The sequence below is a fragment of the Balaenoptera ricei genome, chromosome 8 (genome assembly GCF_028023285.1).
Source record: "Balaenoptera ricei isolate mBalRic1 chromosome 8, mBalRic1.hap2, whole genome shotgun sequence".
Lineage (NCBI taxonomy): Eukaryota > Metazoa > Chordata > Mammalia > Artiodactyla > Balaenopteridae > Balaenoptera > Balaenoptera ricei.
The window spans coordinates 107,871,114-107,887,046 of NC_082646.1; the positions used below are offsets into that span (position 1 = coordinate 107,871,114).

At 56.9% G+C, this 15,933-nt stretch overlaps 1 protein-coding gene across 1 annotated transcript in view; it reads left to right on the forward strand.

Moving 5' to 3' along the window:
- PACS1 (phosphofurin acidic cluster sorting protein 1) overlaps positions 1-6,803 on the forward strand; it is a 155,133-nt gene extending 148,330 nt beyond the window's left edge. The window contains exons 20-24 of the mRNA XM_059932069.1: positions 923-965; positions 1,217-1,352; positions 3,607-3,833; positions 5,061-5,180; positions 5,302-6,803. Coding sequence (XP_059788052.1) covers positions 923-965; positions 1,217-1,352; positions 3,607-3,833; positions 5,061-5,180; positions 5,302-5,417 — 642 coding nt within the window. The 3' untranslated portion in view covers positions 5,418-6,803. The remainder of the gene's footprint in view (positions 1-922; positions 966-1,216; positions 1,353-3,606; positions 3,834-5,060; positions 5,181-5,301) is intronic.
- Positions 6,804-15,933: the final 9,130 nt, after the last annotated feature.

Genomic DNA, 15,933 nt, shown 5'->3' on the forward strand with positions numbered 1-15,933 from the left:
AAATTCAAACAAAGGAGCTGGCAGCCTCGTGCAATGCCAGAGGAGCGAGGGGAGAGGAGTCATGTCCAGAAGTTCAGAGTATCGATGTGTTACTTTCTGGGAATTAAAATCAGGATGTGTAGAGGATCGGGAACAAATTTCAGTGAATGGCAGCATTGTGCTCTGATCTGTGTGTGACCCCTGCTCCCTGCCATCCCCGGGGCTCAGCTTCCGTGACCTCCCCGCCCTGCTGCGCCTCTGCTGGGTGCTGGGATTCACCTGTCACCTCAGGCCCCAGTCCTGATCTTCCTGGTCTGTCTCTAGCTGTGCCCTTTGCTGGCCACTGGAGGGCCCCCTCTGTCCTTCCCAGAATTCTCTCAGAGGAATCTAAAATTCTCTGGGGAGCTGAAATGGACACCACTGCCTTGCGGGGAGGGAGCGGCGGTACTGGGGACCCCCTCCTCATTGGTGTTCCTCCAGATTCCAGGAAGTCTGGAAAGGAGGGGCCTGCTCCCAGCATGTCAGCGTGTTCCAGCATGTTCGCTGGGCCTGGTGCAGCACACGCGCCCCCCCAAGCCCCCGCCGCACCCCGCTCCTGTCTGCTGAGGCTTTCTCCCGGTCCTCCCCTCTCTCTGACATGAGACGACGGCCTCCTGCCCAAGTGGTCTTAGAAGAAATGAGATCAGGATACGAAAGTGCTTCCCACCCTCCAGGTGGCCTTGCCTGCATCCCCAGAGAAGAGCTGCAGGTCTCCTGTGCCCCTGACTTATTGTTTGCAACTGGGTTTTTTCACATCTCTTAACTATCCGGGCTGCTCGGGATCAGCAAAGAGTTTTAAAGCCTACGATCAAACAATGTTCAGTGGCGGCTGCTGGTTCCAGCTGATCAGAGCACGTCTGGCTTTGGTAGGAGGATCTAACGCGGCGTCTCTTCTCCCTCCCAGGTGGTGAAGGTGGGTCTGGTCGAAGACTCTCCTTCCACTACAGGTGAGCCTGGGGCCCCTTGGCCTCTACAGGGTGAGGGTGGTGCCTTGCCGTCTCCTTCCTAGTCGAACAGGCCAGAGGGCGAAGACCCAGGGGGTCCCAGGCCAAGGCAGAGCTCGAGCCTCGGGGCGAGGCCATGGCCGGGGCGCTGTGGGGAGCAGGCTGCAGCCGAGACGGGGGCACCTCGACTCCCTGGCACCAGCGGGTCGGGGCGGCTTCCCTTGCCCAACTGTGTCTGTCTGTCCCGCTGGCAGGCGATGGTGATGACTCACCCGTGGTCAGCCTTACTGTGCCCTCCACGTCACCGCCCTCCAGCTCTGGCCTGAGCCGAGACGCCATGGCCACCCCTCCTTCCTCCCCGTCCATGAGCAGCGCCCTGGCCGTCGTGGGGTAAGCCTGTCGCCGGTTCCTGTCTTTCCTGCCGCGTCCCTCCATCGGGGCAGCAGCCCGACTGATTTCCCTGCTGCCACAGCGTGTAGGACTAGGACGGTGACACTGAGCTCGGAAGGTGGCGGGGGAGGGAACGAGAGCAGTGGAGCTAGGTCACTGGCCAAGCAGGTCGTCACACAGCTCTGCAAGTGCAGGCTCCAGTCTGTCCTGCCTGCCTCACAGGTATAAGGTCGAGTGAGACGAAGGGCAGAGAGGCCCTTGGTAGCCTGTAAAGTGCTGTGCATGTGTCTCCTTGGAGGACTGCCCAGTGTGGTAGAGGGAGTGTAGGCATGAGGGTCACACACCCGGATTTGAGTCATGAGTCACAGTGTGTGTTAGGTCCGCTGCGTTAGCTTGTGTTAAAGAACAGATCACTCAGTGACACTTGTTAGAGCAAGAGAGGCTTTCTCCACGCTGGGAACAGTCGCCGTAGGTGTCGGGACCACCTCGATGGGATTCTGCAGTGAGAGAGGGATGGGACTTGACTCCAAACCCTTGAGCAGCTGGGTTTACAGTCCAGGAGCAGCGTGGGGGCAGCGGATGGAAAATTACCAGGAGGCACATCGGGAGTGAGGAGGGGTCTGATTCCGGCTAAACGGACCTGACGGGAGCCTTGCTGCCGACACTCCTGAGGGAAGGTAGAGCGTGAGGAGCCTGCTCGCAGATCCAGGGTGATCAGAAGTGCGGGCCGGGGGCTCCTTGCAAGACCTGGATTTTCCAAGGAAGCGCACGGGTGGGCCCGGGAAGAGGTGCAGGAGCCTGACTAAGTTTGGTCAAGCAAAGAATCTTTGTCACTTGGGCAAGTTACTAAGTCTCCTTTCAACTCCGTGAAAGTAAAGGTGAAATAGCCACATCAGTCTTGCTGTGAGGCAGAAGTTAGAGCGTGCATTAGTGCCTGGCCCGTGGAGGTGCGGCCTCCTTCCAGGCACTCAGTCTGTCCATCACTGAAAGGCTGCCGTGGCCAATGACACAGGCAGGACCCTGTTCCAGAGCCCAGGCTCCTGGGCCCCAGCAGGGCCAAAGCCACAGAGAGAGTGTTGTGAACAGTTGTGGGGGGGGGAGGGGTGGCTATGAAGGGGGACGGCAATTTCTTTAGGATGTAAAATATCCAAAGTTTAGATCAGGCGGGCAGGGAGGCCTCCCGGAGCTGACCAGAGCGGGGAGTGGGCGGGAGGGCAGTCCCACAGGGGGTCAGGGAACAGCCTTCGAGGTGGGAAAGAGCTGAAAGGAGCCCCTGCTCCTTCTCCCTCCCCGTTCCCTTTCTTCTACCCTCACCTTGCTGGTCTTCTGGTGATGGTCCATGTGGAGCCGAGAGGGTAGGCCCTGGCCAGTGGCTTTTCCAGAACCCCCAGTGACAGAATACGAAGCGTTCTCGGAGGGGAGCCCAGACCCCAGCCCTCAGCCTCCCTTGCCCTGTCTTCCCCCTTCGCTTCCCATCGAGGGTCTGCCGCTGACTTGCCGAAGTGCATGAAAAGGAGGAAATCCCACCGCAGGTCACGTCGTGACCTCACGGTCCAGGCTTCCTGGGTGCCTGGGGGCCTGCCTTACCCCGACCTCCTTTCCCATCCAGTTTAAGCTTGTTTTTTAATGGAACCACTGAATCCAGGCAGAAAGAGAAACGTCAGATGACTTTTGTAGCCTGTACCTATTGTGTCTGACGCCTCCTTTCAAGAAAACATCAGCTCTTTTTCCCCTTGGAGCTAAAATTATCCCTGAGCTAGAAGTGCCATAAACGGGAGAAAGCCACAGGTCGGCATCCGTCAGCTCTCCCGGCGCTGCTCCGGAGCCGCCACGGTGCTCCCGCCCCTGCCCCACTTAACCTCTCCCACGCTTGGCGGGGTTCTGCCCCGGCTCTGCTCGGGGGGGGGGTGTGCGTGTGTGTGTGTGTCCTTGTGTATGTGTGTGTGCACGTGTGCATGCACACACTTTCTCCCTTCGTAAAGCTTCCTTCCTCTCTGCTTCCCTCGTCCCCGTGTGACTGTTTATTCGGTTCCCTCGTGGGGACTCGGGTCTTCACCCTCTCCTGGCTGTGTCCTCGGATCAGCCTGGTTCTCCACTCCCACACCAGCCAGTGCTGTGAGGCTGGAGGGAACCCGGGGCCACTTAGCGGGCGCCTCCCCCGGCCCCTCCCAGAGCCTGGCGGGGCCCTCTCCACCCCGTCGTCTGCCCTGTGGTCGGGAACTGAGCCCGCTCTCCCGCGTCGCCCCTTCTCCAGGAGCCCCAGCAGCCCGTATGGGGACGTGATTGGCCTCCAGGTGGACTACTGGCTGGGCCACCCTGGGGAGCGGAGGAGGGAAGGTGACAAGAGGGACGCCAGCTCCAAGAACACCCTCAAGAGCGTCTTCCGCTCGGTGCAGGTTTCCCGCCTGCCCCACGGTGGGGAGGCCCAGCTTTCCGGCACCATGGCCATGACCGTGGTCACCAAAGAGAAGAACAAGAAAGGTAAGTGACATGTGAGGCCAGAGGCCATCAGGGCCACCAGGCCTCCCCGTCCGTCTCGGGGGCTGGGACAGGATGTGCTTCTGGGAGACTGTGGACGAGGACAAAGGCAGCACACGTATCATGTGATCCAGCCTGGGGTCCCATGGGGGTCCCGCCTCACCTTGTGGGACGAGGCCATTCCTTCTGTCACAGAGGAGACCTTGGTCCCCAGGGAGTCACTGGTCCCTCCCTGCAGAGCATCGGCACCTTAGGGGCTGAGGCAGTTCGTGCTGCCGTAAAGAAGGGAGCCTTTCTGGCCACCGCCCTCCGGGATGGATGGTGTGACAGGGGAGGACGTGTCCCCCTGCCGCAGCCCCACGGAGCGGGGTACTCGCACCCAACCCTGGAGGCCACCCAAGCCTTCATGAGCAAAGGGCATGGCTCTTTTTAAGAATTCAGGGGAACAGTGCCCCGCCCAGAGGAGAGGGTGGCTTCAGCACCAGCAGTGGCGGGGGAGCGGGTCCCGTGCGCTGTGGAAGTGAGGCAGGAACCGCCACGACCAGGCCACCGTGGGGATGTCACTCGCTGCTGTCGGTCCCCGTCGGGAAGCCGCACAGCTGGCTCTGCGCCTGCAGAAGCCGGCGGGGTGACTCTGGGGCGCTCGCAGCCCCCCAGCCGTCACGAAGGGGCTTCCTTCACTGCCGGGCCCTGCCTTCCTCCTCTGGGCGCATCCAAAGCAGCTGGGCCTTTCCGTTCATGCCTCTCTGGAAGAGCTCCCCTGGAGGGCGAGCAGGGCCTTGCCAGACCCGCAGCCAGAAGCCGCTGTGGCACCCAGAGACCTGCCTAGGGCGTCCTGGGGCTGAGCTCATGCAAACCCTGCCGCACGGCCTCCCCGTGCAGGTGCACGAGCTGGTGGGAAGGAGGCACCCGACAGGGCAGCAGACCCCCTGCCCCACAGGCTGCCGGAGCATTCGAGCTGGAAGGGACTCGGAGACCATCTGGCCCTGGGTCCTCGTTATTCAGTGAATATATCGAGGCCCAGGGAGAGGAGCAGGAGCTTAGCCAGTGCCCAGACGGGGGCAGGAGCTTGCAGATCCTGATATGTAGCGTGGAGCCAGGGAGCAGGGGAGGAAGAATTGGCTGTCTGCCATTCACCTCCTTTCCCTTAGGGGGAGAGGGCAGTGGACGGGGGAGAGTGGTGGCCGCTTTTCAGGGGCTGTGACAAGGCGGTTCCTGCTTGCTTTCCAGTTCCCACCATCTTCCTGAGCAAGAAGCCTCGAGAAAAGGAGGTGGATTCTAAGAGCCAGGTCATCGAAGGCATCAGCCGTCTCATCTGTTCTGCCAAGCAGCAGCAGACCATGCTGAGAGGTGCGGGCGGGGCATGGGTGGGGGGGGGAGGGGAGCAGGGGGGCCGTGGCCCTCCCCAGCGACCCTGGGAAGATGGCCTTAGCAGCCCCGGTCACCCCCTCGCCTCCCCTGTCACCCCCAGTGTCTATCGACGGAGTCGAGTGGAGTGACATCAAGTTCTTCCAGCTGGCAGCCCAGTGGCCCACCCACGTCAAGCACTTTCCAGTGGGACTGTTCAGTGGCAGCAAGGCCACCTGAGGGCACCGTCTCCTGGCTACTCTCCCTCCTGGCACTGCCACCAGCCTCACCGCCTGCAGGCAGGGGGAGGCCAGCAGGCCCAGGCCCAGCGCCCCCTTTCCTGGCCCCGGGGCCTGCATCTCCCTGGCCCGGTCCTGAAGGACACTGCCGCCGGGGACGCTGCTCCTCACCACCACCCCCTCCCCCGGCCTTCTGGGTCCCATCCCTGGGCAGCCCCCGCCCTCCCTCTCTCCTTTTCCTCCTCTCCCTCTGTTCCAGTCCCAAGGCACGTTGATTTTGCGTTTTGGCGGCCATCCCTGGTGTCTGGAACTGAGTCCTCCGGGCCTTCCTTCGCCTGACTTCCAACCTCTTTCTCCACGTGGCGCCAGTTCCCTTCCCGGAAACAGGAAACCCAGGGTCCTGGCCCACAGCAAGGGGTCCAACCTCCCCCATCTCCCCCAGGATCTCGTTTTCTAAAGCTCAGCTGCCAGATGCCACTCAGCCGGCCCCCTCTAGTGGGGCCCAGAGCCAAGGCCACTTCCCACTGCTGTGGGGTGACGGGGCACGACCCCTCCTGCCCACTCACCCCAGGACAGCATTCCTGCGGCCACACGTGGGTTTCTGGGGTGGAGAGGGCTCCGTGGTCTCGCCCGTGCAAGGGTTCACCGTGTCCAGGTCCCCTGTAGGTGCTGCGCATGTCCCTGAGCGGTTCTTTGGTTGTCCGCACAGCCAGTCTCTTGGTGGTTCCGTGTGACTCACCTGGTCGCTGGTCCCTGTCCTTGGGTCTCCTCCCCCTGTTGATGGCTCTCCTCTCCAGCCTCCTCCCCCACGCCCCTAGCACACCTCCGCCTCTGCCTGCAACTCTGGACCCGGAGAGATGGGAGGCAGCCCCATCCAACGTGTCGTCTGTGGCCCCAGTCCCTTCGGCTCCCTGCTCCCCGTGTCCATCCGTCTCCTTTCCCCGGTCTGTCCTCCCCTCCTCACCTGGACCCCTGGCCTGGGCAGGCCCCATCCTCCTAGCCAAGCCTCCCTCCCTCCACGGCCTCGGGGGGCCTGAGCCCCTCCTCAGCCCGCACCATCGGTCTTGGCCTTCTGGGGAGATGCGGAGCGCGTGGGTGGAGCTCCAGCTGCAGCCCTCCCAGCCCGCCAGCGCCTCCGGAGCTTTGCCGTGGCCCTCTCACCCTTTCTAGAAGTTTTTGCACAGAACTTCATTTTGAAAAGCGTTTTTCTCATTCTCCATACCTCCCCCAAACTCCTGCAGCCCTTCCCCCGGCTCAGCCCTGCTGTCCAGAGCGTTCCTGGGGCTGTGCTGCTCACTCAGCCGGAGAGAGGGGCGGGGTGGGAGGGACGAAGAGGATGTTGGATTTTTCATTCAATAAACTGGTGATTTCTTACCAACGAGCAAGCCTTAGGCTTCTGCGCCTCTCATTGTGACACAAGATCTGTCCAGCCTCGTCCCCACTTCATGCCGCGGCCACTTCACTCAAAATCAACGGGGGGAGGGGGGCCTTCCCTGGTGGCGCAGTGGTTGAGAGTCTGCCTGCCAATGCAGGGGACACGGGTTCGAGCCCTGGCCTGGGAAGATCCCACATGCCGCGGAGCAGCTGGGCCCGTGAGGCACAACTACTGAGCCTGCGCGTCTGGAGCCTGTGCTCCGCAACAAGAGAGGCCTCGACAGTGAGAGGCCCGCGCACCGCGATGAAGAGTGGCCCCCGCTTGCCGCAACTAGAGAAAGCCCTTGCGCAGAAACGAAGACCCAACACGGCCAAAAATAAATAAATTTAAAAAAAAAAAAAAGGAGTGTCCAAAAAAAAAAAAATCAACTGGGGGGACTTCCTTGGAGGTCCAGTGGTTAGGACTCCACACTCCCATGCGGGGGCCCCAGGTTCGATCCCTGGTCAGGGAACTAGGATCCCGCAAGCCGCGCCGTGCAGCCAAAAAGGAAAAAAAATCAACTGGGAATTGGCTGGAAAGAAGCAGATTCCTATTTGCTTGATGATAGACACAGAGGCGTGAAGGTGTGTTGCCCAGTATGAGGCAAGCCGAGGTCAGGAACAGAAGTCACACCATTCCCACTCCGAAACCCCGTTTTTTTCTGGCACCTGCCGTCCCCAGATCCCACCTCCCAAGGCAATGATACATCGTCGGCAGCTTCCACTCTTCCGACTGGAGATTAGAACTCGGCTTCTCTCCCGCTACTAGGCTGATGTCCTGCCACAGTTTCTGAAAGTTGATGAAGTCTGAGGCCCAGGTGGAGGGGGTGAGCTGGGGTCCATCATCAGGTTCGCTTTCCTGCCCGCCCTTAACCTTAGAGGTGACGGTCAGAGCTCCTGCTCCCTGGAAGCCTGGCTCTTCACGCACTCCCGGGACAGAGGCCTGCACGCCAGGCCTCCTCCGGCGAATACGTGCCCTGAAGTGGGAGCTTGCATCCCCCCGCCGCCCGCAGGACACAGCCCCGGAGGAGCGGACGGCCAGGTGGGGCAGGTTGTCCCCGGCTCCCCAGGTCCTGCGGCCAGGTCACCTAACAGAGGGAGGCTCTGGGACCCAGGAGCGCGGCCACCCAGGCTCTCTGGGCCTGGAAGATGGAACCAGTGCCCGTCTCCCAAGGGTCAGAGTCCAGTCAGGTACCGGAAGTTGTCCCAGAAACGCAGTCTGCGCGTTAGTTCCCGGATGAGGGGTACAAGCCAGCCAGTGAGAGGAAACGCCAGGAGAGGATGAGGCTGAGGTGCGCTAGAGGGGGTACAGAGCCAAGGCGCCCACGGAGGCTCCAGCAGGGCAGGGGCCTGGGGACCTGGGCGCTGGTGGGGGGCCCGAGCGGGACGGGCGTGGGACAGATGGACTCAGGTCCCAGCTCAGAACCGAGAGGGGAAGCAGACGATGGAGAGACGAGCGTGAGGAGGCGGCGTGAACTCCCTGCTGACCTGACTGCAGCCTCGGCCTCCTGCCCGCCGAGACCAGCACCCTCCCCTGCTCCTGCCCCACCCCAGGGTCCCTCCCACCTTCTCCAGGGCTTCCTCCTGCTGCCGCCCCCTCTCCTGCATCATCGGTTCCCCCACCCCACCAGATGGTTCGCGTCCATGTGCAGACACGCAGTGATAGCTCCCCGGTTCTAAATCCCCTCTGGCTGTCACACCACGTCTCTGCTCCCCTTTCAGCGAAAGTCTTCAAAAGGGGGTGTTGCAATGTAAATAGAAGTGAGAGTTTTCTTTCTTCTGAGAGCAGGGAAAACAAAGGGAACAGCGAACAGGCTAGAGAAGAAACAAAACCTGGCCTGAAAGAGTTAATCACTCCTTGGTTTACTTTAACTGTCACTAATTGGTAGTTAACTAGATTTGTACTTTATAAAGCTAACCTCACTCCCTGACACTACGTAATTTACATTCGGCACCTATCACCCCTAACTCTTACGTGAGTTACATCGCATGCCTCTCACTCCCTAACCTTATTACCACCCCTGCACTCACATTCTGTATGCCCCTCGTAACAAATCACCCCCTATAGTTTCTGCATTTCAGAAACAGGATCACCGGCCGATAAACCAGAGGCAAACGGACGCAGTTACCAGACTGCCAGACCCCAATAACCAGGCGGCCTGATGCCATCTATGACTGCTTTGAAATAATGCAAAGGAGAAGAAAAATGCAAGACCTTCACTACTTTGATCCTTATCTTATACCCCAGACTGCAAGCCCCACATATAAAATCTTCCCTGATTCCCAAGGAGGGAGGGCACAATTCTTGAGGCACTAGCCTACTGTGTCTTCCCTTCTGCCTGGCAGAAAATAAAGCCATCTTTCTCTTCCTCCAAAATCCCTGTCTCCGTACTTCTGTTCGGCCTTGGTGCACAGCGAAGCCGATATTTCGGCAACAGGGGCTGTTTGGGTTCCCTGTCTCCCATCCTCCCACTCCTCGGGCTTGTTGCTCACTGCCCCATCAGGACTTAGGAGTTCCTTTGCCAAGGTCACTGATGACCTGGGCTGCCAGGCCCAAGGCTCAGTTTTCTTGTCTGCCTGACTAGGAGCATCTGATGCACACGCTCACTCCTTGCTCTGCCTGTGGACAGCGCTCTGCTCTCCCCGCCCCCGCCCCCCACCCCTCCCCGCCTCCTTCTCCGGCTGCTCTTTCTGGGCCTCCCTTGTATCCTCCTCATCTTCCCGACCTCTGGCCTCCCCTCTCCCCTCACCCAGCCCCAGGGTGGGAGATACTCCCTGTGTGCAGACTTCCCGACTCTGTAGTTGCTGAGGCCCGAATCTTTAAAATCGTCCTGGACCCCTCTCTCTCACACCCAGCATCCAATCCCCCAGCAAATCCTATAGGCCTTCCCTTCAAGACAGACTCAGAACCCTGCAGCTCCTGGCCGCTTTCACTGCTGTTCTCCTCTCTTTTCTGGATGTCATAATAGCCTCCTAATTACCTCTGCTTCCACCTACTCTTCCTGTAGCCTATTCTCCACACAATGGCCAGAGAAATCCTTTTAAAATGTTAATCAGATCGTGTTAAATTACTGATCCAAACTGTCCAATGGCTTCCCACCCCACTAGGAATATAATCCAAAGACCTCCTCACAACCTCCAGGGCCTACCTGATCTGACCTGCCTGGGGCTGCTTATCTGACCTCCTCTCACTCTCCCCCTCACCCACTGGCCTCCTCCGCATTCCTCAGACACACGGGGCACATGCTGCCTCAGGGCCTTTGCATGAGCCATCCCCCCCTGCCCATCCTGCTCCTGCCCCTGGATCCATATAACTTGCTCCCTCACTCTGGTTTCGGCTTAAATGCCACCTCAGAGAGGCCTTCCCTGTTCAGCCTCTCTAGAATAGCACCTCCCTTTTCTCTCACCCTTTTGTTTTTCTTATTAGCACTTCTCACTCCTTGGCATTTAATTATTTGTCTCTCCCCACCAGAACGTAAGCTCCAAGAAAACAGGAACTTTATTTTTTTCCTGCTCTATCCTTGGCACCCAGGATACCGCCTGGCTCATCATAGGTGAACAATACATATTTGCTGACAGAATGAATGAAAAGCCTTTGCGCTGCTGGAATGGATGGGACTCCTCATCCACACTTGCTACTCAGACCCTTCAAGGCCTCAGCCCCAAAGGACACCTGAGTTTTCTCGTAGGCATGGAGTAGCAACATCATAGACTCTTACTCTGAGCAAAGAGGAGGTAGAGGGTTGTTCAGGAATGGTTTCCAGGATTCCAAAGGCGAGGCAGCTCTGGTGGAAGATGCGCCCCGAGACGGCTCGCCAGGGGCCAGGCCAGAGCAGAACCGCCCACGGGGTTGCCAGAACAGAAATGTTCTCTAAAGGCAAAGGGGTGGCATTTTGGTGCAGAAGGTAGAGGAGTCGCTATCTGATCTGCACGCCAACTCCGGACTGGTTTTATTTTTTTAATAAATTTATCTATTTATCTATCTATTTATTTAGTTATTTATGTTTGGCTGCATTGGGTCTTCGTTGCTGCGCGCAGGCTTTCTCTAGTTGTGGCGAGCGGGGGCTACTCTTCGTTGCGGTGCGCAGGCTTCTCATTGCAGTGGCTTCTCTTGTTGCAGAGCACAGGCTCTAGAGCGCACTGGCTTCAGTAATTGCAGCATGCGGGCTCAGTAGTTGTGGCTCATGGGCTCTAGAGCGTGGGCTTCAGTAGTTGTGGTGCACGAGCTTAGTTGCTCTGTGGCATGTGGGATCTTCCCAGACCAGGGCTCGAACCCGTGTCCCCTGCATTGGCAGGTGGATACTTAACCACTGCGCCGCCAGGGAAGCCCCAGGTTTTACTTTTTATTTAAATAAACTCTTGGAGAACTCCCTGGCGGTCCAGTGGTTAGGACTCCACGCTTTCACTGCTGAGGGCCTGGGTTCAATCCCTGGTCAGGGAACTAGGATCCCACAAGCCGCATGGCGTGGCCCATATAAATAGATACATAAATAAACTTTTTATTTTAGAATAGTTTTAGACTTACAGAAAAGTTGCAAAGATAGAACCAAGAGTTGCTAGGAACCCCTCACCCAGTTTCCTCTATTGTTTATGTGTTCCATTGGCATGTAACATTTATCATAACTAATGATGATGATTAACTAAAGTCCACATTTGACTCAGATTCCTTAGTTTTTCCCTAATGTCTTTTCTCCATTCCAGAATCCCATCCAGGATACCCCACTACGTCTAGTACTTGGGGCTATGACATTCTCTCAGACTTTCCCTATTTGGGGTGACCTTGACAATTTGGAGGAGTCATGGTCAGGCATTTTGTAGGATGCCCCTCGACTGGGATTTGTCAGCATGTCATACCAAGGGTACATGCCATCGGCGCGATATCCCCGATGATGTTAACCTTGATCATTTGACTAGTCAGGTGTCACCCTCTTTCCAAACTGTGCTCTTCAGAAGGAAGTTACCAAGCACAGCCCACACTTAGGGAGTGAGGAGTCTTCTCCTTCATTACCTGGAATTCTGTACCGCAGATTTCAGATCAATGTGTTCAGCTACTGTACTTTCATCACCCACTGCTGTGTCCAAGGACTGAGGGCAGAAATCGCCCTGTCACGGTCACTACGGACATTTTCTTTTAGCCAGGCTGCTGCTGAGTGCTTCCCGTGGTTTATTTCACTGAATTCTTAGAGCAGCCCTAGGAAATCGATTCAGCTGATATCTCCTTTTTACCAAGGAGGATGCCAAAGGTCAGAGAGCCTCGCCTCCCAATTCTCAACTCTCATTTCTAACCATTTACTTGACTTGAATGCACCCAGCCATCTCGAACCTCATATGGCCAAAACAGAACTCTCCATGTCCCTCGCTCCTCCCCAGTCTTAGTAAATAGCACCAGCATCCATCCTATTACTCAAGCCAGAAACCAATGAGCCAGCCTCTGTCGTCTTGGCAACTCCTGTCCATTCTGCCTCCCAAGCGCCTCACTCCCTTGCTAGAGGCAAGTGGCTTCCTAATGCCTTTGAATACAGCTGCCCAGCCCCACGGTCCTTCAGCCTGCACGGTCTCCCCGCCCCACCTCTCTAACTTCACTTTGAGTAGCTCCGCCCCCCGCCCCCCCAGTGCTCACCACCTTGGGGCCACACCTGAACTTTCAGTAACTTTCCCTCCTCCTCTCTCCACCTTATACGCTCTCCTTGGCCCGCAGAGCGTCCCCTTTTCCTTTAGGATGTAGCCTGCAGGTCACCTCCTCAGAGAGGTCTTCCCAGCTGCTCTGCCCCAAACCCACCGTTAGTCTCTACCTCGGCCCTTTCTTCAGTCGGGACGTCCACTGTCACCCGCAATAAACGTCTGTACCATGTTAGGAGAGCTCCAGGAAGGGCAGGGACTCAGGCTGCCTCATTGCTGTGTCCCCAGCCCCCATCACTCTGGCACAAGGCAAACGCTCAAAGGCCAGATAAAGGAATGAGCAAGGGGGAAAGTCACTTGTCTGACAGACTCAGAGTGGCCAAGAAGGAGCCAGATTTCTAACCCAGGTCATCGGACTCCAGACCATCTCTCAAGGCCCTGCTCAGATCCCAACTTGCCAACCGTCCATCCGTCCTACATGTATTAAGTTCCTACCGTGGGCCAGTTCCGGAGTCCTAGGTATGATGACACACGGATGAATCTAGGGCTGGGTCTTTACCTATACCTATAAGGAAACTCTGAGCCTCACAGGGGAGACAGACAAATAGACAATTGCCACAGAGCATGAAAGTTTGCTTGGGAGCACAAAGGAGGGGCAGCTAAGCCAGCCTGGGAAGGGGTGTCCAAGAAGATGTCTCAAAGGAAATGACGACCGACATGACAGGTGTTCTGGTGCAGGAAATAGCAAAACTAGAGATAAGACAGAGTCTGGCCTATTCTGAGACTCACACGTGCTTTAGTGGGGCTGAAAGCAATGGTGAGTGAGGGGGCAGAAGAGAAAGGAAGTGGCCAGAGCACTGAGGAGCCTTGTAGATATTATTGTTACTACGCTGAGCCAGAGCAAAGACTATGTAATTTATCGTGAGATCAGTGGGAGCCAATAAAGGGTTTTAGGCAGAAAAATGAGATGACAGAATTTATTTATTTTTATTTATTTAGGTTGCACCGGGTCTTAGTTGCAGCAGGCAACCTCCTTTAGTTGTAGCTCGAGGGCTCCTTAGTTGCGGCTCGCCGGCTCCTTAGTTGAGGCATGTGAACTCTTAGTTGCGGCATGCTTGTGGGATCTAGTTCCCTGGCCAGGGATCGAACCCGGGCCCCCTGCGTTGGGAGCACGGAGTCTTAACCACTGCGCCATCAGGGAAGTCCCTGAGATGACAGAATTTAGAAAGATCACCTTGCTACAACATGTTGGAGGAAATAAGAATGAAAACCAGAGGAGTTCGAACGGTGTGGCAGCAATTTAGAAAAGATGTGATGAAGACATAGACTAAGGTAAGGGTAGAAGAGGAGGTGGAGGAAAATGGAGACTTGAGTCCTGTTTAAGAGGCAGAATCGAGGTGTAGGTGGCTGGTTAGAAAACTGGGTCGAAGGAGAGAGAGTCGAGGATGGGGACTGGCCATCTGCTGGGTGAACGGGCCGATGGTGGAACAGCCCTGGAGGAGATTTAGGTGGGAGATGGTGGGTTTAGGGCAAGGTGGACGTGTGCTATTCAGAGGTGGAGTTGAACATGTAGGTCTGGATGGAGTGCAGGGGAGTTCTCCGGGCTGGACGGAGATTTGAGCACCCTTAGCATGTGGAAGAGCCGATCTTAGGGAGACGGTGAGATGGCTCCTGGCCGGGCTGAGCTCCCTCTGCCCTGACCACACAGGGCACCTACTGCCAGCACCGAACATCTCAGCACTCGTTATCTTCAGACTCGCCTGCTTGCTGCCTCATTTGTTCCTCACTTTCAGTCTGAACGTGTTTTCCCTCCAACGACACCCCAAGCAGAGACTGCCCTATATTTCATGTATTTTCTCCCTACTCCCCATTCACTAGCACAGGGCCTGTCAAATAGTAAATTTGATGATACTAATGATAATAACTACTAGTAATAGTGTCTGTTATGTAGAGGGCATAATGTTAAGGTCTTAACTCTGCTACTTTATTCCGTTCTCTTGAGGACCCAACAAGGTAGGTATCAGGAACCTCATTTTACAGATGAGGAAACAGATGAAGTTGCAGCGCATGCCTAAAGCTCCCCAGCCAGCAAACGGAGAAACGCAGCTCTGGACGCAGCTGAGTCTGCCCCCAAAGCCTGTGTGCCCTCCCGCTAAGCAGGACACGGACCCTTCCAGTCTGGCTGGGAGGCCACAAGGAAGAGAGGGTGCAGATTTGCCCCGTGGCTGCCAGGACAGGAACCAAAAGCCTCTCAGGGGACCTCTGAGCAGACTTGGTTCTTAGCTCAGTGGCAGAAAAACTGGCAACCAAAGGTGTTCAAGGTGAAACCAGCTCCGCAGGAAGTGGTGAGCTGCCCGTCGTGGTCACGGAGGAGGGGCTGCGTGAGACATGGTCTTTAAGGAACCTCCAATCTTGAGCACTTATGGGTGCTGATTTTTCTCTTTTTCTTGGCTGTGCCACGCAGCATGCAGGATCTTAGTTCCCCGACCAGGGGTCGAACCCGTGGCCCCTGCAGTGGTAGTGCGGAGTCTTAACCACTGGACCGCCAGGGACGTCCCGACCTTCTGATGTTTCAAGGGGGATGATATGCTTGGGAAAAGCGCCCACCCCCACCACCACTTCAAAGAAAAAGCATGAAGCTGGCCAAAGGGAAAAGATTGACTTAAGAAAGCAGATTTCAGTGTTTCCAAGGATCCAAGGGGAAGGGGTGGGAGCAGTGGGAGTGATTTTCAGGGAGAAAACAATGTTGAAAGTAGCGAGAACAACTTCCGCAGACATGGGACAGGCGGAGGCAAGCTGATGAGCTCCGTGGAAAATGGCGTGAGAATCACCATTGGGCACGGACCCCTTCCTTTCTTCTCCATTAACTGAGCACCCATCAGCAGCCTGGCACCAGACCAGCAGCTGCGGAGGCGGGGGCGGTGGGGGGGGTCGGGTCGTGGGGAACAGAGCAGGGTGAAGTAACAGTCCCTTCCCTTGGGAGAGCACAGTGTAATCCTCAGAGACAAGATAAAAAGCCGAGTGGCTAAAAAGATTGAACACATGCAAGGTTACGAACTGAAAGCAAGATAAGAGCCTGAGAACCCAGCAGGGAAGGCCCAGCCTTCCCTCTGCGTGGCCCACAGGGAGGAGTAGGGCCAGATGCCGAAAGAGAACCACAGAGAAACCACGGAAGCCTAAGGCTAGCAGAAAGGCTGGAACAGGAACCCAGCAAAGGCCATAAAGGGAGATTGAACAATGTTCTCTCCGTTTACCTGGAAAAAGGTGACAGAAGGAATGTGCTCCTTTATTAGATGGAGAGAAAGCACAAGGTTAGAAAGCCCGGGCTTTGTGTTTGCGCCCGAGTATGTGCGGTGTGCATGCATGTACGTGGGCCTCTAAACCCATGCACGTGGAGGTGTGAGTGTGGCGCATGGGCGTTCAGTGCCCCTGGGTGAACCTGCCCGAGGCTGTGTGTTGAGGGTGCATGCGTCTGTGCTTCGTGT